At 41.0% G+C, this 22,904-nt stretch overlaps 1 protein-coding gene across 3 annotated transcripts in view; it reads left to right on the top strand.

Annotated features, from left to right (window-relative positions):
• nrap (nebulin-related anchoring protein) overlaps positions 1 to 22,904 on the top strand; it is a 105,680-nt gene that overhangs the window by 6,000 nt on the left and 76,776 nt on the right. For 2 of the 3 annotated variants that reach the window (XM_065002372.1, XM_065002371.1), the window contains exons 4-11: positions 1,499 to 1,606; positions 2,586 to 2,681; positions 2,780 to 2,887; positions 3,010 to 3,117; positions 5,899 to 6,006; positions 7,377 to 7,493; positions 12,379 to 12,483; positions 16,800 to 16,907. In XM_065002372.1, coding sequence (XP_064858444.1) covers positions 1,499 to 1,606; positions 2,586 to 2,681; positions 2,780 to 2,887; positions 3,010 to 3,117; positions 5,899 to 6,006; positions 7,377 to 7,493; positions 12,379 to 12,483; positions 16,800 to 16,907 — 858 coding nt within the window. Of the gene's footprint in view, positions 1 to 1,498; positions 1,607 to 2,288; positions 2,397 to 2,585; positions 2,682 to 2,779; positions 2,888 to 3,009; positions 3,118 to 5,898; positions 6,007 to 7,376; positions 7,494 to 12,378; positions 12,484 to 16,799; positions 16,908 to 22,904 lie in introns of all 3 variants that reach the window. The other variant, XM_065002373.1, reaches the window with a different exon arrangement.

Raw genomic sequence — 22,904 nt, 5'->3', positions numbered from 1 at the left:
GCTGTAGTGGAGCCGGTTGAGAGCGTCAAGTTCCTTGGTGTCCACATCACCAACAAACTAACATGGTCTAAACACAACAAGACAGTCTTGAAGAGGGCATGACAAAGCATATTCCCCCTCAGGAGACTGAAAAGATTTTGCATAGGTCCTCAAATCCTCAAAAAAATTCTACAGCTGCACCATCGAGAGTGTATCACCACTTGCATCACCACCTGGTATGGCAACTGCTCGGCCTCCAACCGCAAGGCAGTACAGAGGGTAGTACATCACTGGGGCCAAGCTTCCTGCCATCCAGGACCTCTATACCAGTCGGTGTCAGAGGAAGGCCCTAAAAATAGCCAAAGACCCCAGCCACCCTAGTCATAGACTGTTCTCTCTTCTACTGCATGGCAAGCAGTACCAGAGTGTACCAGGCTTCTTAACAACTTCTACCCCCAAGCCACAGCTAATCAAATAGCTTCTTAACAGCTTCTACCCCCAAGCCACAGCTAATCAAATGGCTTCCGGAACTATTTGCAGCACGCATATATTTTTACGTTTTTGTTACTCTCTGTTTATTATCTATGCATAGTCACTTCACCTCTACCTACATATTACCTCAATTACCTCGACTAACCGGTGCCCCCGCACATTGACTCTGTACTGGTACCCCCTGTATATAGCCTTGCTACTGTTATTTCATTGTTGCTCCTTAATATTTTGTTATTTTTCTATTTTGTATTTTATTAATACATGTATTACTTCAGTTTATTGAAGTGGGGATGGTGGTATGATCTTTGTGCATCTTTCTTACTGGTAATTATTAATGATTGATTCATGATTATCCATTGTATCACGTTTCAGGTGTGACCCAGATGCAGACAGTGTCAAAGAAACAAAAGTTTATTTCTAAAACAGGGGCAGGCAGGGGTCAGTAATCCAGAGAGGGTGCAAAGGGTTCAGAACGCCAGGCAGTCTCAGGGCAGGCAGGGGTCAATAATCCAGTTAGGTGAGGTAAGATACCAAACAGCAGGCAGGCTCAGGGTCAGAGCAGGCAGAATGGTCAAAACCGGGAAGGACTAGAAAACAGGAGCAAGAAACAGGCATGAGCAGGGGAACAAATGCTGGTAGGTTTCACGAACCAAACAAACTGGCAACAGACAAACAGAGAACACAGGTAGAAATACACAGGGGATAATGCGGAAGATGGCCGGCACCTGGAGGGGGGTGGAGACAAGCACAAAGACAGGTGAAACAGATCAGGGTGTGACACATAGCATCTACATGAATGTACAAGTGTTCAGAAACATATTATATTCTTACTTACGATAAAATTGACTCCCAAGACAGTATTCACCATTCGGTTCCTATTGGGCAAAACAAAACACAACCAAAACAAACTGCTTTTGGAACCACTACCTGAACAGTTAGCTAACTAACTCATTGATCCTGCTTTCTGGAACCGCCCCCAATATAATGAGAGTCCTTAGTTGATTCTGTGTGCATTGTGATTCAACAGCAGGACTATCAGGCTAAGTTTGAGGAGCAGCAGACCTACTCGTACTCAGGCACCATCACCAACCAGGAGATTGTGAGCGTGACACAGGCCCAAAAGACCATCAGTGATGTGAGTATCTTCCTTATTTGTATAACAAACACAAGGTTGGACCAAGTCTGAAGAGTAGATATAAAACATCATAAAATAAATAAAAAGTGATTCATTTTGAATTGAATTTCAAAAAGGAACATAGGGAAACATATGATAAAACACATAACAGAACAAAATACTTTTGATGTACATTAAATTGTCTAAAATGGCCCACGTGATTACTAAAAATGGAGTACAACTGCATTTGCCTTCCTATTAAACAAACAGATTTTGCAATACAATGCAGCTACAGATGTACAGGTAGGTGCTAAATATAGATGAGTACAATATGTATTCGATCGTAAGTGGAGTACAAAAGGGGACATGAAGAAAAATGGACACAATTTACCTCTGTGGCTGACACCTCCCATATTCTACATGCTAAGACTGGAGGCTCCCTGGCCAGTGATGTAAGCACAGAACAACCAACCAACATGAAAACAACCGCCAGACAAACCTACACATACCTTTATCATAGTTATACACACACACACACCCACCCACCCACCCACCCGTCAAATTTGCCAATTTCAAATGGTTCAAAATTACACAGAAAACACGTAGTTATGGCATAGGAAACGTTCCTGTACTTGTTATTCAGTAGTGGTCTGACCGTGTTTGTGTCATAAAGTTTGGGGGCATACTTTCTCCTTGATGACAGGTCAAATACACTGAGGAATATGAGCAGAGTAAAGGAAAAGGCAGCTTATCCACTATGATCACACCAGGATACCAGATTTCCAAGAAACCAAATACCTTGCCCAGCAGTGTAAGTGCAGCTCCCTCTATAGGGGCAGAACAGTACTTCGGGAGGCAGGTAGTGTTACCATAAAAGAACCAGTTGATTTCAGCTCATGACATTAGCTGTAATTATTATACATTTTATTATTACAGTGTTATAGCGTGTTATGAGGGGGGGCAAATAATATGTTAACATTTTTGTTTCTCTGTTATTCAGGCGGAGTACAATAAAGGAGAGGAGAAAGTGTCAAAATATTCCTCCATAGCCAAAACCCCTGAAGTGCTTCTGGCCAAAAGCCAAGGACAGATCAATGTATTTATTACAAACCCTACTCAATCTGATTTATGCTTTCCTCCAAATGCAATTATGTCACTTTTCGTGTGTCCATGACGTAGTATTTTCCCTCCCAGTATGTCTACACTGAAGAGTATGAACAGCAGTTGGGTAAAGGCAGTTTCCCCGCCCATCTCACTCCTGGCTACCAAGTTTCAAAGAAAGCCACAGAGATGGCCAGTGGTGTGAGTAGAGGACACACACACACACACACAGAAAGATGCTCACACAAACTGATGCTCACACATACAAATGCAAAGTCATACGCATACAGTACACTAATGTTGACACTGTGATCATATCTTAGGTGAAGTACCGTCAGATGTATGAGCAGGAGATGAAGGGAAAGGCCACCTCGGATGCTGGGGCAGCAGAATTCTCTTCTGCCAGAGAAAATGCTGGGAACTTCAGCCAGGTGAAAACAACAACATAGAATACATTGCAAGTTGGGGGGATTTTTCACACCTAGCCGAGCTATTAGACTATCCTTTTGTAAATTGATATATTTGTAGGGGTTGATGCATTTTTTGTTAGGGCAAATCTGGTCTGTGATATTGAGTTAGAAATGTAAAACCTTAGAGAGAAAAATATATATCTGTTCTTAATTCATGGCGTGGTTTCTTTTTAGCCAAATGTTGAATAGAGATGCAGACGTATTAATTAGTACATGGAGGATAAGCGGAATAATATACTGTCTGTACTCATAAAAACAATTAGGCTAAATAAATGGATATTATTTGTTGGGTAACCGATTGGCTCTCGGAACTAATTCATAGGAGGCTTCTATCTTCAATATAATCATTAATTCAGAGGGTTAAACCCATAGGTGTTAGGCCTGCAGTAAATTAAAATAGATTACCAGGTTCATTTTTCAGTAGGTTATAATAATTCATGCCTTCTGGGAATGTTATGAAGTCCAAAAGTTATGGGTGGAGTTCGAAATGTTGAGTATTACAATGTCAGCCTTTAAATGCTTCATTATCAAAATATTGAATGTGCGTGTGGGCGACAGAGAAAATCAAAATGGTGCAGTTTGAGGCAATGTGGCAGAAAGTGATGCGGGCGTTGGAGATGGAGATGGGCGTGTGAGCAGGTGTGAGCAGGTAGATCTGGACAGGTGTGATGTAGTTGTCGTTTGTATATGTATGTTTTGTATTGTCTAAAAATATGAAATAAATTCCTACAAAAAAATAGGGAAAAATTTAAAGCTTGCGACACACATCTGATTATTCATTATGAATAGGATTTATTTAATTTACATTCGTCATTGTAACCACAATGTCACAAATAATTGGTCGCACACAACATGAGCAGATGAACTTGGTCCAAACAATAAAAACATTTCTTGATTTTGATCCAAAGCCACGAATGAGTGAGTCACTCAACTTTATGCTGACAAATCCTTGCTGGACTCTTTCATTCCGTTTTTTCTTCACATCAGCAAATAAGGACTCAGCGTTTCAGAAACTCACTTTACATAGAGGGGCTATCACTCTTTCACACTTTGGTAAAAAAAGTCAGTTTGTTATTTAGAATTATTTCTATTTTTAGAAAACCGTCAGTCGACATTACAAGTGTAATTGCACCATTGTATTTACCCAAGTTCTCTCTCAACTCCAGAACCACCCGCCAGCTATTTTTATTTTGCTGTTGCCTGATGCAGGGCTCTAGTGCCAGAGAAGAGAGACTCTCGGACTGAAACATTCACACCTCCATTAACTAACAAAAATATAGTCAGGATAGTGCCACAGTCTACACTATCGATAGATCAGCGTTCTAACTCCCCCTTGTGATAGAGTGGTGCAATGACAGAATGAATGACGCAATTGACCACAATCTGCCCCAAATGGTCGCGGCATAAACTCAAAACTTTTAAAGGAAAAACCACTGTACATCCAATCCTCGCAGATCAGCATGCTGAGTGGAATTTGATTTTGTATTGCCATTGCTACTTCCCCTTACATTTTTTTCCCAGCAGGGGATCGATAAGGCCATACAATTATTATTAACAGATTTCTTTCTTTTTTTAAAAGTGAGGCGAGCGAGCAAATTGTATATATATTTTTAGGTAGACCCTCTTGTCAAAAATACTATAGCCTCCTTAGTTCAACACCTAGGGACCTAACCAAGAGATTTTAGCCTCTTGGCGAGGATGTTCAGCCAATATCTGAGAGGAAGTTATGTATCTGTTAACTGGAAGCTTAAGTACATTATTTTTTCTATAATAATGCAATTTTTCAATACAACTTCAACATTTTTCGGATGTATTTTTTTTCTTTCTGAGAAAGTGAAGAGGGAGACCTGTGAAACGTTCAATTACATTTGAAATGCGTAATTGATTATTGGGCCGCAAGTTCAATTCTACTGGTAGTGGTTTCATCGATAAATAAAACTACTAAAGTATCTTATCTCCAAAGAGGACTAATAGTTGTTTAACTTTACAATGCCTCTCAGAAAGACAACAACTCACAACACTCTTCCAGATTGGTATAAATTGGTCTGGCCCCAAACTTAAGTGGAAAAGTAGGGGGGCATACACAAATTGTCCTTACAATGAGTAGCCGATATCTTATATCTTCACAGACATGGTTGTTGTACTGTTTGAGATTCTTTAATGCCTTAGAGATGCCTAATTCTTTAAACTTCCAGTTGTTTTCACTTTCCAACCAAGCTTTCCCTATATCCGATTTTTTTATTTAATCAATATTCTTCGGAGTGTAGTTGTCACTATTTGATATGATTGTATGTATGCAAAAGTAGGTGCAACCCATCGGCTCTGAAGTGGGTGAAACAGAGCCATACCTGGATGATGCTGGTACCTAGCTAGACAGAACATTTTCTCTTGCCTGCCAAAAAGATCGCTATGCACATAATGCTTCGGGATTAGGTTTACGCATTGGTGTCGATATGTCAGACAGTGACACGAGTTTAGAATACTAGGTGAGTTTGACGGTAGTGTGTGCGTGTATTTATACCCTTATATCATTTGCTGAATTGTTGTAGCACTGTACATATTATATGATAACAATAGGGTGTGCAGACATTTCCATCCCAACACAACAATACTCAGTTCAACTAATCAAGGTCTTATGAATCAAATGTGTTTGTTAGCCCAGAACAAAAGTCTGCCATACTCTCCCTGTTCCCATTCTATCTATAGTATCAACTGTGTGCTGGTGTGTGTTCCTCCTTGCAGATTGCCTACACTGAAGAGTACGAGCAGCAGAGAGGGAAGGGCAGTTTCCCAGCCATGATCACTCCTGCCTACCAGCTTGCCAAGAAAGCCCAGGCCCACGCCAGTGATGTGAGTAGTGTCCCTGCTGAACAAGTATGCTCCTCCCCTTTAGGGGTGTCTGTTGCACAAAGTGGTATTGTGGGTGGATTTATTGAGGTTAAACTCCTCCCCTTTAGGGGTGTCTGTTGCACAAAGTGGTATTGTGGGTGGATTTATTGAGGTTAAACTCCTCTGCTTTAGGGGTGTCTGTTGCACAAAGTGGTATTGTGGGTAGATTTATTGAGGTTTAACTCCTCTGCTTTAGGGGTGTCTGTTGCACAAAGTGGTATTGTGGGTAGATTTATTGAGGTTTAACTCCTCTGCTTTAGGGGTGTCTGTTGCACAAAGTGGTATTGTGGGTAGATTTATTGAGGTTAAACTCCTCTGCTTTAGGGGTGTCTGTTGCACAAAGTGGTATTGTGGGTAGATTTATTGAGGTTTAACTCCTCTGCTTTAGGGGTGTCTGTTGCACAAAGTGGTATTGTGGGTGGATTTATTGAGGTTTAACTCCTCTGCTTTAGGGGTATCGGCTGCACAATGTTGTATTGTGAGTGAATTTATTGGGGTGAAAAGTTGTATTGTGTATACAACGTTGTATACAACTTTGTGCAGTAGACACCCCTAAAGCGGCGGATCATATGTTAGGGTATGTGGGTGAATTCATTTTCAATAAGGAAACACAATTGACAGACAGTCTGATATCTGTCTCATTTTGGAGCTGTATAGTCACTATGGATTGGACAATATATTGAGGGATCTAGTAAAGAGAGAGGATAGTTTAAAGGGATCCCTCCTTCTATTCTTGAAAGTAATCACTTATATGCCATGACTGTATTTGTGAAAACTATGTACTTCGGTGGTTCTGTGATTACTTCAATGAAGGGAGAAAGGAAAGATGCATTTCAAACACATTTTCCGAATAGGTCCAGGGATTCTCAAAACTCACAATAAGTAGGCATTTCACTGCAAGGTCTACACCTGTTGTATTCAGCATTTCACTGCAAGGTCTACACCTGTTGTATTCGGCGCATGTGACAAATACAATTTGATTTGATCACATTCATCCGTCACCTTGTCTGGTGTTGCCGGGTGGAATTTCAGGTCATGGTCACAGGGATAAGTAGCGTTCCCCGTGACTCTCACCAAGAATCCTGTGCTGTCATGTTCCAAACTCTCCACAGACCAAATTAGACTGTGTGTGTGTGATTGAGAGAGCATGCGCGCATGTGTGTGTTTCGCAGTTGTGTGTGCCTGTGTGTTTGTTGCCGATTGTGTACAGCATGTATGAAGATGCGCTCATAGACAAGTTATGTAATCTGACAGATGGGAATGTGTGACCGAGGATTCTTCAGCTCTTTTTTAATCTTTCTCTGCTTCTCTTTCCATTTTTAACCCCCCAGCTGAAATACAAGAAGGACCTGAGTAAGATGAAGGGCTCATCCCACTTCCACAACCTGACCAGTGAGGACAACCTGGCCCTGAAGAGCGCCCGCAAAATCAACAAGATCGTCAGCGAGGTGAGATAGACCTGAGAAATGAGAACAAAAAATGGGGGCAAAAAAGATGGAAAGGTTGTGAGCAGAGGAGGGACCAAGTCATTTTTTTTTACAAGTAAGTTTCAAGTCTTACCACTCAAGTCCCAAACTTTGAGATTCGAGTCCTAAACAAGTCATCATGTGCTCTTTACCAAATGTAATATCATTTCATATTTTAACAAGAGTAATAGTTTGTGTATTACATTTACGCAAATCATGAATGCTTTAAAATATATATATATTTATTACTTTCCAAATAAACATTATATTTCCATGAGAAAGTCCCCCGCTATGGGGCGCAATCGGGCGATGTAGGCTTGTACACAATCGCCCAACCTTCTCTCTCACACACACACTCTCTCTGTGTGTGTGGTTACAGTAGGCGAAAGTATGTCAGTGGTTTTAGGAACAGCAGTAACATCAGCCAGTTGTAGCTCAATCTTGGGTGCAATGATCACGCTCCCGCACTGACTGACTGTGTGGAGGCTTGTTGACTTAATGTTACGTTAGCCTACACGCTACGCTAGCAAAGTTATATATAGCTGTCGGCTATATTAGCCACGACTTACCGTTCTTTGTGAAGCTTCAAATGTCGAACAAAGTTGGAAGTTGTTGCGCCTCCGTCTGTCATTTTCTTCCCGCATCTTTTGGAAGTTACAATCGGTTTTTGTTGAGTATAGCGTAGTAATTTTAATAATAATTTTGGGTATCATCTTTCCAAGGGCTCCGTCTGAATTCACCCACCGACGTTCCACTGCACTGCCACGTGCAACTTTTTCTCAGCTGGCACAATTTGATTGGCTGCTGTCCGATTCAAACTGTAATCTGTTAAATGAAGAGCTGATGAGCTGCACACTTTTTTTAATAGCATCATTTTTATATCTGGCCTTGGGGAGGGTATCAAGTCAGGTCGAGTCAAAAGGCTCAAGTCCAAGTTAAGTCACAAGTCATTGGTGTTAAAGTCAAAGTCGAGTTGCAAGTCATCATATTTGTGACTTGAGTCTGACTCGAGTCCAAGTCATGTGACTCTAGTCCACACCTCTGGTTGTGGGTATATAAATGTAATGCACACCTCCGGTTGTGGGTATATAAATGTAGTGCACACCTCCGGTTGTGGGTATATAAATGTAGTGCACACCTCCGGTTGTGGGTATATAAATGTAGTGCACACCTCCGGTTGTGGGTATATAAATGTAGTGCACACCTCCGGTTGTGGGTATATAAATGTAGTGCACACCTCCGGTTGTGGGTATATAAATGTAGTGCACACCTCCGGTTGTGGGTATATAAATGTAGTGCACACCTCCGGTTGTGGGTATATACATGTAGTGCACACCTCCGGTTGTGGGTATATACATGTAGTGCACACCTCCGGTTGTGGGTATATACATGTAGTGCACACCTCCGGTTGTGGGTATATAAATGTAGTGCACACCTCTGGTTGTGGGTATATAAATGTAGTGCACACCTCTGGTTGTGGGTATATAAATGTAGTGCACACCTCTGGTTGTGGGTATATAAATGTAGTGCACACCTCTGGTTGTGGGTATATAAATGTAGTGCACACCTCTGGTTGTGGGTATATAAATATAGTGCACACCTCTGGTTGTGGGTATATAAATATAGTGCACACCTCTGGTTGTGGGTATATAAATGTAGTGCACACCTCTGGTTGTGGGTATATAAATGTAGTGCACACCTCTGGTTGTGGGTATATAAATATAGTGCACACCTGGTTGTGGGTATATAAATATAGTGCACACCTCTGGTTGTGGGTATATAAATATAGTGCACACCTGGTTGTGGGTATATAAATATAGTGCACACCTCTGGTTGTGGGTATATAAATATAGTGCACACCTGGTTGTGGGTATATAAATATAGTGCACACCTCTGGTTGTGGGTATATAAATGTAGTGCACACCTGGTTGTGGGTATATAAATATAGTGCACACCTGGTTGTGGGTATATAAATATAGTGCACACCTCTGGTTGTGGGTATATAAATATAGTGCACACCTGGTTGTGGGTATATAAATATAGTGCACACCTCTGGTTGTGGGTATATAAATATAGTGCACACCTGGTTGTGGGTATATAAATATAGTGCACACCCCTGGTTGGTTATAAATATATAAATATAGTGCACACCTGGTTGTGGGTATATAAATATAGTGCACACCTCTGGTTGTGGGTATATAAATATAGTGCACACCTGGTTGTGGGTATATAAATATAGTGCACACCTCTGGTTGTGGGTATATAAATATAGTGCACACCTCTGGTTGTGGGTATATAAATATAGTGCACACCTGGTTGTGGGTATATAAATATAGTGCACACCTGGTTGTGGGTATATAAATATAGTGCACACCTCTGGTTGTGGGTATATAAATATAGTGCACACCACACCTCTGGTTGTGGGTATATAAATATAGTGCACACCTGGTTGTGGGTATATAAATATAGTGCACACCTGGTTGTGGGTATATAAATATAGTGCACACCTCTGGTTGTGGGTATATAAATATAGTGCACACCTCACACCTGGTTGTGGGTATATAAATATAGTGCACACCTGGTTGTGGGTATATAAATATAGTGCACACCTGGTTGTGGGTATATAAATATAGTATATAAATATAGTGCACACCTGGTTGTGGGTATATAAATATAGTGCACACCTGGTTGTGGGTATATAAATATAGTGCACACCTGGTTGTGGGTATATAAATATAGTGCACACCTCTGGTTGTGGGTATATAAATATAGTGCACACCTGGTTGTGGGTATATAAATATAGTGCACACCTGGTTGTGGGTATATAAATATAGTTGCACACCTGGTTGTGGGTATATAAATATAGTGCACACCTGGTTGTGGGTATATAAATATAGTGCACACCTGGTTGTGGGTATAAATATAGTGCCTGGTTGTGGGTATATAAATATAGTGCACACCTGGTTGTGGGTATATAAATATAGTGCACACCTGGTTGTGGGTATATAAATATAGTGCACACCTGGTTGTGGGTATATAAATATAGTGCACACCTCTGGTTGTGGGTATATAAATATAGTGCACACCTCTGGTTGTGGGTATATAAATATAGTGCACACCTGGTTGTGGGTATATAAATATAGTGCACACCTCTGGTTGTGGGTATATAAATATAGTGCACACCTGGTTGTGGGTATATAAATATAGTGCACACCTCCGGTTGTGGGTATATAAATATAGTGCACACCTGGTTGTGGGTATATAAATATAGTGCACACCTGGTTGTGGGTATATAAATATAGTGCACACCTGGTTGTGGGTATATAAATATAGTGCACACCTGGTTGTGGGTATATAAATATAGTGCACACCTGGTTGTGGGTATATAAATATAGTGCACACCTGGTTGTGGGTATATAAATATAGTGCACACCTGGTTGTGGGTATATAAATATAGTGCACACCTGGTTGTGGGTATATAAATATAGTGCACACCTCCGGTTGTGGGTATATAAATATAGTGCACACCTGGTTGTGGGTATATAAATATAGTGCACACCTGGTTGTGGGTATATAAATATAGTGCACACCTGGTTGTGGGTATATAAATATAGTGCACACCTGGTTGTGGGTATATAAATATAGTGCACACCTCTGGTTGTGGGTATATAAATATAGTGCACACCTGGTTGTGGGTATATAAATATAGTGCACACCTCTGGTTGTGGGTATATAAATATAGTGCACACCTGGTTGTGGGTATATAAATATAGTGCACACCTGGTTGTGGGTATATAAATATAGTGCACACCTGGTTGTGGGTATATAAATATAGTGCACACCTCTGGTTGTGGGTATATAAATATAGTGCACACCTGGTTGTGGGTATATAAATATAGTGCACACCTGGTTGTGGGTATATAAATATAGTGCACACCTGGTTGTGGGTATATAAATATAGTGCACACCTCTGGTTGTGGGTATATAAATATAGTGCACACCTGGTTGTGGGTATATAAATATAGTGCACACCTGGTTGTGGGTATATAAATATAGTGCACACCTGGTTGTGGGTATATAAATATAGTGCACACCTCTGGTTGTGGGTATATAAATATAGTGCACACCTGGTTGTGGGTATATAAATATAGTGCACACCTGGTTGTGGGTATATAAATATAGTGCACACCTGGTTGTGGGTATATAAATATAGTGCACACCTGGTTGTGGGTATATAAATATAGTGCACACCTGGTTGTGGGTATATAAATATAGTGCACACCTCTGGTTGTGGGTATATAAATATAGTGCACACCTGGTTGTGGGTATATAAATATAGTGCACACCTGGTTGTGGGTATATAAATATAGTGCACACCTGGTTGTGGGTATATAAATATAGTGCACACCACGAACAATGAAGATAAAAAAAGAAACAGAAGAGGACAAAATAATAACAAAAATCCACTTATTTGCATTGCCATGTTCCACAATCATTTACATAGTGTCCCAAATTTGATGTCCGCTCGGCCCTATGGACTTAACTTAGCTCCACGGGCAGGGAAAGGTAATTCAATTTGTCTTTGAGCACGTTGATAAATGCAACACGTTAGTTGGACCATCTATTCTGAACCATTTCTCCTCTTTAAATCATCTCAACAAATTCTTCTGTGGAGGTCAATGGTCAGGAAAGTCTCTGCAGGGGGCAGATTTATACAGTGACGTCATCCATACACATTCCTTAGAGGTTAAGCTTAGGGCGTCAGGATCGAGCTCAGAGACACATTTGGGATTCAAGTTTGCCTAATTGTCTGCTTGACTGTGATGGAACACCTATTGTAATGTGTGCTCTGTTTTCTCCCTGGCAGGTTGAGTACAAGAAGGACCTTGAGAACACTAAAGGCCACAGCATCAACTACTGTGAGACGCCCCAGTACAAGAATGCATCCAAGGCTGCCAAGTTCAGCAGTGATGTGAGGAATGCATGAGCAACACGGCAGATGCATGTGCAAAGATGCTTTTCATATGGTGTTGCTACTACATTAGTTTAAGCACTAGCTAAGCATTGCCAGAGTGGCATAGTTTAAGATTTAAACGCAAAAATAGATTGGCGAGTATGGAGTATGGGGAATGAGTATGTAATAGATGCTAGAATGGTTCGTAAATGGAAACATATAACCAAATACTCTAAATAGCAGATGTGAGCTAGTTAGCACTAGTAACCATCGTGGGTGATGTCATCCTCCCTGAGACCTGAAGTAGTGTCGTCCTTGCACAAACCTAGACCATGGTTTTGATAGCTAGCTTTGGGAGCACAACGTGTCATTGTGGATGGTGGTTCTGCCGGAAAGGCACGGAACTCATACATCACAAATATTTTAATTTTATCCTTATTTTACAAGGTAAGTTGACTGAGAACACATTCTCATTTACAGCAACGACCTGGGGAACAGGGGAGAGAAGGGGGGGATGAATGAGCCTTTTGGAAGCTGGGAATGATTAGGTGGCCATGATGGTATGAGGGTAGGGCTGTGGAGGTCACAACAATTTGTCAGCTGGTGATTGTCAAGCAAATAACTGTGGGTCTCACAGTAATTGACAGGTTATTAACATAAACACATTTAGCATCTCCTAGTTCCACGCACAGCCTAAAAGCCACTGATGCAGACCTTTGGAACTTCTACATTTTAAAAAGTATAATAAATGCATGTAATATAGCCTACACATCACAATAAATCCATTATATATTTTAGACAGGTCTAAAGAAGCATGATATGAAGAAAATATAGTCTATTTCAGAAAAACAGAATAGCATACACTGAGTTGTCCTTATGTTAGGCCCTGAACTGGCTGTGCCAAATGGAATACAATTTAACATAGCTGAATAAAATAGAAAGGATATTTTCTCCAAACGATTTGAGGGAGCGCACATGTGGCTATTCTGTGTTGAGCGGTTAACAAAGAAACAGGCACTCCTATATGCTTATTTTAGAGTTATGTAACTTTAGTTGTGATAAAAATGTTGGGCTATATGTTTTGATTTTTAATACATTCTAAGGCTACAATACCCCATAATGACAAAGGAAAAAGGTTTAGACATTTTTGCAAATGTATGAAAAATTAAAAACAGAAATATCACATTTTACATCAAGTATTCAGACCCTTTGCTCAGTACTTTGCTGAAGCAACTTTGGCAGTGATTGCAGCCTCGAGTCTTCTTGGGTATGACGTTACAAGCTTGGCACACCTGTACTTGGGAAGGTTCTCCCATTCTTCTCTGCAGATCCTCTCAAGTTCTGTCAGGTTGGACGGGGAGCGTCGCTGAACAGCTACTTTCAGGTCTCTCCAGAGATGTTTGATCGGGTTCAAGTCCGGGCTCTGGCTGGGTCACTCAAGCATATTCAGACTTGTCTTGAAGCCACTCCTGCATTGTCTTGGCTGTGTGGTTAGGGTCGTTGTCCTGTTGGAAGGTGAGCCTTTACCCCAGGAGCTCTGTCAGAGTGACCATTGGGTTCTTGGTCACCTCCCTGACCAAGGCCCTTCTCCCCCGATTGCTCAGTTTGGCCTGGCAGCCAGCTCTAAGAAGAGTCTTGGTGGTTCCAAACTTCTTCCATTTAAGAATGATGGATTCCACTGTGTTCTTGGGGACATTCCCTGCTCCAGAAATGTTTTGGTACCCTTCCCCAGATCTGTGCCTCGACACAATCATGTCTCGGAGCTCAACGGACAATTCCTTCGACCTTATGGCTTGGTTTTTGCTCTGACATGCACTGTCAACCGTGGGACCTTTTTATAGACAGGTGTGTGCCTTTCCCAATCATGTCCAATCAATTGAATTTACCACAGGTGGACTCCAATTAAGTTGTAGAAACATCTCAAGGATGATCCATGGAAACAGGATGCATCTGAGCTCAATTTAGAGTCTCATAGCCTAGAGTCTGAAAACTTATGTAAATTATTTAGGTTTTTAAATGTTTATACATTTGCAGAAAGGTTTTCGCTTTGTCATTATGGGTATTGTGTGTAGATTGATGAGGAAGTTTTTGATTTAATCAAGGTGTCTGAATATTTTCCAAAGGCACTGAATATTCCAAACGTAGTCTGGGACAGTTGTGGGATGCGATAGATCCCAAATCAATACAACCACTAGCAGCAAAAAAAACTGTTTTAAGCAATGAGCCTGACGCAATAGATCAGAACATTTAGCTTAAAATGCTGATGAACTATTAGGCTATTTCTTCACATGTAAAGCGGATTATTGTGCATAATTTTAAGAAGTTGTTTGTCCACTTTAGTGTTTTGATACTATGGGCTAGGCTACATAAGGTGTGTGACTATGATTTGAAAAACTAGGAAAAAAATCATGCCTGTTTCTTGCCTTAAACTGGGCATCATTCACAAGTGATAATATATCATTAATAAGTGATAGGCTAATATTGTCACCCATCAAACTATTCTTGATTCAATCTTGTTTTTTCATGTACTGTTGTAAATAATATATGTGTGAAATTTGTTTTGCACCTGTCTCAAAACAGTGGCAGGGGGAAAAAATATACACTTAAGATGTAGATGTCCTAACAGACTTGCCAAAACTATAGTTTGCCCTCTGACGAACCATCCCCGACTGAGTCTGCAATACCAACATGTTTCAAGCAGACCACCATAGTCCCTGTGCCCAAGAAGACCAAGGTAACCTGCCTAAATGACTACTGACCCGTAGCACTCATGTCTGTAGCCATGAAGTGCTTTGAAAGGCTGGTCATGGCTCACATCAACACCATTATCCCAGAAACCGTAGACCCACTGCAATTTGCATACCGCCCCAACAGATCCACAGATGATGCAATCTCTATTGCACTCCACACTTCCCTTTCCCACCTGGACAAAAGGAACACCTATGTGAGAATGCTATTCATTGACTACGGCTCAGCGTTCAACACCATAGTGCCCTCAAAGCTCATCAATAAGCTCTCTCTGGAAGGTAACAACACATCCGCCACGCTGATCCTCAACACGGGGGCCTCTCAGGGGTGCGTGCTCAGCCCCCTCCTGTACTCCCTGTTCACTCATGACTGCATGGCCAGGCACGACTCCCACACCATCATATATTTTGCCGATGACACAACAGCCTGATCACCGACAACGACGAGACAGCCAGAGACCTGGCCGTGTGGTGCCAGGACAACAACCTCTCCCTCAACGTGATCAAGACAAAGGAGATGATTGTGGACTACGGGAAAAAGAGGACCGAGCACGCCCCCATTCTCATCGACGGGGCTGCAGTGGAGCAGGTTGAGAGCTTCAAGTTCCTTGGTGTCCACATCACCAACAAACTAACATGGTCCAAGCACACCAAGATAGTTGTGAAGAGGGCACGACAAAGCCTATTCCCCCTCAGGAAAGTAAAATGATTTGGCATGGGTCCTCAGATCCTCAAAAGATTCTACAGCTGCAACATCGAGGGCATCCTGACTGGTTGCATCACTGCCTGGTATGGCAACTGCTCGGCCTCCGACCGCAAGGCACTACAGAGGGTAGAGCGAATGGGGCCAAGTACATCACGGGGCCAAGTTCAGTGCCATCCAGGACATCTACACCAGGCAGTGTCAGAGGAAGGTCCTAAAAATGGTCAAATACTCCAGCCATCCTAGTCATAGATCGTTCTCTCTGCTACCGCATGGCAAGTGATACCATAGCGCCAAGTCTAGTTCTAAGAGGCTTCTAAACAGCTTTTACCTCCAAGCCATAAGACTCCTCAACACCTAATCAAATGGCTATCCAGACTATTTGCATTGCCCCCCCTCTTTTACACCGCTGCTACTCTCTGTTGTTATCATCTATGCATATTTACTTCAATAACTGTGCCCACATGTACATATTTCCTCAACTAACTGGTGTCCCCGCACATTGACTGTACTTTTCTGTATTTTATTGCTGCTCATTCATTATTTTGTACTTTTATTTCTTATTCTTTTCCATATATATATATATATATATATTTAATATACTGTATATATTAACTGCATTGTTGGTTAGGTGATTGTAAGTAAGCATTGAACTGTAAGGTCTACACCTGTTGTATTCAGCGCATGTGACTAACAAAATTAGATTTGATTTGATTTGTTTGGGCCAAATATAGGCCGGTCCGGTATGGACTTCTGTGGACGTTGAAATCAATGCCGGTCCGGACCAAAAATAAAAAATAAATAAAAAACACTGGTCCGGACAGAAAAAAAAGACGCCCTGTACTCAGTGGTGTCAAAGAGTGACATTTTATATTTTCCTACAGAACAAGTACAAGGAGAAGTATACCAACCACATGAAAGGGCACTATGAAGGCTCTGAGATGGACAAGAATGCTGTACACGCTATGAACGTCAGAAAGCTGGCAAGCAATGTAAGACTTTCTTTGTTTTTACTCTGAACTAATACACTACATGAGCAAAAGTATGTGGACACCTGCTCGTCGAACATCTCATTGTAAAATCATGGGCATTAATATGAAGTTGGTCCCCCCTTTCCTACTATAACAGCCTACACGCTTCTGGGAAGGCTTTCCACTGGATGTTGGAACATTACTTGCAGAGACTTACTTCCATTTAGCCACAAGAGCATTAGTGAGCTCGGGCACTGGAAAAGTTAAGGTAGATGTACAATTTAAAAAACATTACAATACATTCATTTCAGAATTCACAACACACTAAGTGTGTGCCCTCAGGCCCCTACTCCACAAGCACATGTCTACAACACAAAATCGATGTGTACTTGTGTATTTATATGTATGTTATCGTGTGTGTATGCATGTTTCTGTGCCTATGTTTGTGTTGCTTTACAGTCCCCACTGTTCCATAAGGTGTATTTTTATCTGTTTTTAAAATCTGATTCGACTGCTTGCATCATTTACCTGATGTGGAATAGAGTTCCATGTACTCATAGCTCTATGTAGTACTGTGTTCCTCCCATAGTCTGTTCTGGAGTTGGGGACTGTGAAGAGACCTCTGGTGGCATGTTTTGTGGGGTATGCATGGGTGTCTGAGCTGTGTGCTAGTATTTTAAACAGAGCTCGTTTCTTTCAACATGTCAATACCTCTCATAAATACAAGTAGTGATGAAGTTAATCTCTCCCCTACTTTGAGCCAGGAGAGATTGACATGTATATTATTAATGTTTGATCTCTGTGTACATCCAAGGGACAGCCGTGCTGCCCTGTTCTGAGCCTATTGCAATTTTCCTAAGTCCCTCTTTGTGGCACCTGTCCACACGACTGAACAGTAGTCCAGGTATGACAAAACTAGAGCCTGTAGGACCTGCCTTGTTGATCGTGTGGTTAAGAATGCAGAGCAGTGCTTTATTATGGGCAGACTTCTCCCCATCTTAGCTACTGGGTTTTGACCATTAAGGTGTTTACAATCCAGGGTTACTCCAAGCAGTTTAGTCACCTCAACTTGCTCAATTTCCACATTACTTATTAGAAGATTTAGTTGATGTTTATGCTTGAAGGAATGATGCCAACTGTAAAGGTCAGGGCTCTGTGTTGGCCAGTAAAGGTCAGGGCTCTGTGTATGCCGGTCAAGTTCTTCCACACCAATCTCAACAGACCATTTCTGTACGGACCTCGCTTTGTTGCTGGGGGAATTGTCATGCTGAAAAAGGAAAGGGCCTCCCCCAAAGTTGGAAGCACAAAATCATCTAGAATGTCATTGTATGGTGTAGTGTTAAGATTACCCTTCACTTGAACTAAGGGGCCTAGCACGAACCATGAAAATTAGCCCCAGACATGTATTCATCCTCCACCAAACTTTACAGTTGGCACTATGCATTCTGGCAGGTAGCGTTCTCCTGGCATCCGCCAAACCCAGATTTGTCCGTCAGACTGTCAGATGGTGAAGCATGATTCATCATTCTAGAAAAAACGTTTACCTTAGTCATTAAGTTACTTAATAATATATTCTTTGTATCAATAACTGTAGCATGTGATATCTATTTAAACAGTCTACCATGTATTAAAACAGTCTTTTTAAAATATTTTTATCCAGTGCCTTCAGGAAGTATTCATACCCCTTGACTTATTCCACATTGTTGTGTTACAGCCTAAATTCAAAATAGATTAAATCGATTTTTTTCTCACCCATCTACACACAATACCACATATTGACAAAGTGAAAACATTCTTCCAAATGTATTGAAAATGTAATACAGAAATATCTAATTTACATAACTATTCACACCCCTGAGTAAATCCTTTGTCGAAGCACATTTGGTGTCTTTTTGGGTAAGCCTCTAAGAGCTTTGCACACCTGGATTGAACAATATTTGCCGATTATTATTTTAAAAATTCTTCAAGCTCTGTAAAGTTGATTGTTGACCATTGCTAGACTGACATTTTCAGGTCTTGCCATAGATTTTCAAGTCACTTAAATGAAAACTGTAACTATGCCACTCAGGAACATTCAGTGTTGTCTTGGTAAGCAACTCTAGTGTAGAATTGGCTTTGTGTTTTAGGTTATTGTCCTGCTGAAAGGTGAATTTTCCTTCTCGTGTCTGTTGGAAAGCAGACAACCAGGTTTTCCTCTAGGATTTGGTCTGTGTTTATAAGCTGTATTCCGTTTATTTTTAACCCCCCCCCCCCCCCAAATCCCAAGTCCTTCCCGATGACAAGCATACCCATAACTTGATGCAGCCAGGCACCATGCTTGAAAATATTAAGAGTGGTACCCAGTGATGTGTTGTGTTGGATTTGCCCTGCACACAACGCTTTGTATTCAGAACAAAAAAGTCAATTTCTTTGACAGATTTTTTACAGTAATACTTAAGTGCCTTGTTGCAAACAGGATGCATGTTTTGGGATATTTTTTATTCTGTACAGTCTTCCTTCTTTTCACTCTGTCATTTTGGTTAGTATTGTGGAGTAACTACAATAATGTTTATCCCTCCTCAGTTTTCTCCAATCACAGCAATTAAACTCCATTGCTGTTTTAAAATCAGTACTGGCATCATGGTGAAATGCCTGAGCAGTTTGCTTCCTCTCTGGCAACTGAGTTAGGAAGGACAGCCTGTATTTTTGTAGTGATTGATACACCATACAAGCCTAATTAATAACTTCACCATGCTCAAAGGCATATTCAGTGTATTTTTATCTCACATATCTATCAATCGGTACCCTTCTTTGCGAAGCATTGAATAACCATCCTGGTCTTTGTGCTTGAATCTGTGCTTGAAATTCACTATTCGATTGAGGGACCTTACAGATGATTGTATATGTGGGGTACGGAGATGGGGAAGTCATAAAAAAATCATGTTAACAACTATTGAATGATTCCAACAGTTGCATGGAAGTCAGAAATGTACATAAACTTAGGTTGGAGTCATTAAAACTCGTTTTTCAACCACTCCACAAATTTCTTGTTTACAAACTATATTTTTGGCAAGTAGGTTAGGACATCTACTTTGTGCATGAAACAAGTAATTTTTCCAACACTTGTTTACAGACAGATTATTTAACATATAATTCAACGTATCACAATTGGAGTGATGGAAGTACAGTTGAAGTTGGAAGTTTTCATACACTTAGGTTGGAGCCATTAAAACTCATTTTTCAACCACTCCACATATTTCTTCACTTGTTCAAACTATAGTTTGGCAATTGCTTACAGACAGATTATTGCACCTATAATTCACTGTATCACAATTCCACCAGGTCAAAAGTTTACATACACTAAGTTGACTGTGCCTTGAAACAGCTTGGAAAATTCCAGAAAATGATGTCATGACTTTAGAAGCTTCTGATAGGCTTATTGACATCATTTGAGTCAATTGGAGATGTACCTGTGGATGTATTTCAAGGCCTACCTTCAAACTCAGTGCCTCTTTGCTTGACAATTATGGGAAAATCCAAATAAATCAGCCAAGACCTCAGAATTGAATTTTTAGAACTCCAGAAGTCTGGTTCATCCTTGGGAGCAATTTCCAAATGCCTGAAGGTACCAGGTTCATCTGTACAAACAAAAGTACGCAAGTATAAACACCATGGGACCACGCAGCCGTCATACCGCTCAGGAAGGAGACGTGTTCTGTCTCCTAGAGATGAACGTACTTTGCTGCGAAAAGTGCAAATCAATCCCAGAACAACAGCAAAGGACCTTATGAAGATGCTGAAGGAAACAGGTACAACAGTATCTCTATCCACAGTAAAACAAGTCCTATAACGACATAACCTGAAAGGCCACTCAGCAAGGAAGAAGCCACTGCTCCAAAACCGCCATAGAAAAACAGACTACGGTTTGTAACTGCACATGGGGACAAAGATCGTACTTTATGGAGAAATGTCCTCTGGTCTGATGAAACAAAAACATAACTTTTTGGCCATAATGACCATTGTTATGTTTGGAGGAAAAAGGGGGAGGCTTGCAAGCCGAAGAACACCATCCCAACCGTGAAGCACGGGGGTGGCAGCATCATGTTGTGGGGGTGCTTTGCTGCAGGAGGGACTGGTGCACTTCCCAAAATAGATGGTATCATGAGGGAAGAAAATGATGTGGATATATTGAAGCAACAGCTCAAGACATCAGTCAGGAAGTTAAAGCTTGGTCGCAAATTGGTCTTCCAAATGGACAATGACCCCTAGCATTCTTCCAAAGTAGTTTAAATATGGCTTAAGGACAACAAAGTCAAGGTATTGGAGTGGCCATCACAAAGCCCTGACCTCAATCGTATAGAACATTTGTGGGAAGAACTGAAAAAGTGTGTGCGAGCAAGGAGGCCTACAAACCTGACTCAGTTACACCAGCTTTATCAGGAGGAATGGGCCAAAATTCACCCAACTTATTGTGGGAAGCTTGTGGAAGGCTACCCCAAACATTTGACCCAAGTTAAACAATTTAAAGGTAATGCTACCAAATACTAATTGAGTGTATGTAAACATCTGACCCACTGGGAATGTGATGAAAGAAATAAAAGCTAAAATAAATCTCTACTATTATTCTGACATTTCACATTCTTAAAATAAAAGTGGTGATCCTAACTGACCTAAGACAGGGAATTTTCTTTGTTACCGGCAGACCTCATCAGAGCGTTCAGACGTCATCAAAGAGCACAACAGAACACTGTACTGTCTACACTCGGTTTGTTGTTTACATTAAAACATTTTCATTAAGTCGATTTCAATCCGAACTAAAGTTTTGTTACTAAGGATGTGTTCCTTTTTTTTTGCGTGGATTCCGCGAGTGCTATCTGGCTGTACTACCGACACCTGTCATTGTCGTGGGAAAGACTCATTGTTATCTTTTCGTAAAACAACTGGTTGCAGTAAAGAGACAATCTGGATACCAAGCAGATCCTGAGGGAATCGACGAGTACCAACAGCTTTACACTATGGAAAAACAACATACTCCTTCGTGGAAAGATCCGACCGCCTCACAAAATAACTTTAACCGACAAAAAAAGAAAAGCAGATTAATCTACAGACACGGACGTTTTACTTACCATTGAGGTGGAGACTAGTGTTCTGGCTGGAATCCATGCAACAATAGAAAAGTTGTGTGAGGAGGTAGCAGGACTGAGGGGGAGTTTAGCCAGAGTGACATTCTCAAGCTCCAAAGAGAAAACCAGACACTCACAGCCAAGGTAAAAATACACCATTCCAACATGGATTGTCTACTCAGGGAAAACAGGGTGATGAAGGAGTCATTACTAGACATACAAAGTCGTAGCATGTTCTGTTATTCCTGAGGACGCATCCAATAATCCAGAGGGAGCGATCAGAGAATTCATGCAATCCGCCTTGAAACTTCTTCTAGAGACTGTAAGGTGGCTTTCCATCGAGTACACAGACTTGGAGTGACAAGACCAAGGGTTCCCGACCGATTATCGCAAAATTTGAACACTACCAACAAAAGGAGCTGATCAAAAGCAGAGGAAGGGGGCTTAAAGGGACCAAATTCGGTGTCAATGACCAATTTCCAAAGGAGATAAACGAACCTCGTAAGAGACTGTATCCGGTACAAAGACAACAAAGGATGGATGGTAGGCATGCCTTTATCATTGTGGACAAACTCTTTATAGATGGACAGCTATTCCGAGACAGCTCCATAACACCGTGGCTGTACTAAATTCTACAGGGACTTCAGGTTACGAAAAAAAAGAAGGTATGGGAATGTTTAAAATATCTGAACATTATGAAGTGGACATGAACACACGTACTCAACTACATGCTTGCTTACACATACAGACTTACACACACACACACCTGATCTCGCTCTTCTCTCACTCTCTCTCTTTCTCTCCTCTTCTCTCTCTATTGTCGAGAACTGTTTTATAATTTAAAGTGTTTATTGTTTGTCTCTTTTATATGTATTTGTCCACAAGTTTATATATGTTTACAACAAGCAAAGGGGAA

This window comes from Oncorhynchus nerka, linkage group LG16 (assembly GCF_034236695.1).
Source record: "Oncorhynchus nerka isolate Pitt River linkage group LG16, Oner_Uvic_2.0, whole genome shotgun sequence".
Classification (NCBI taxonomy): domain Eukaryota; kingdom Metazoa; phylum Chordata; class Actinopteri; order Salmoniformes; family Salmonidae; genus Oncorhynchus; species Oncorhynchus nerka.
The sequence above is the reverse complement of the archived record's forward strand: the minus strand, read 5'-3'. Positions and strand labels throughout refer to the sequence as shown.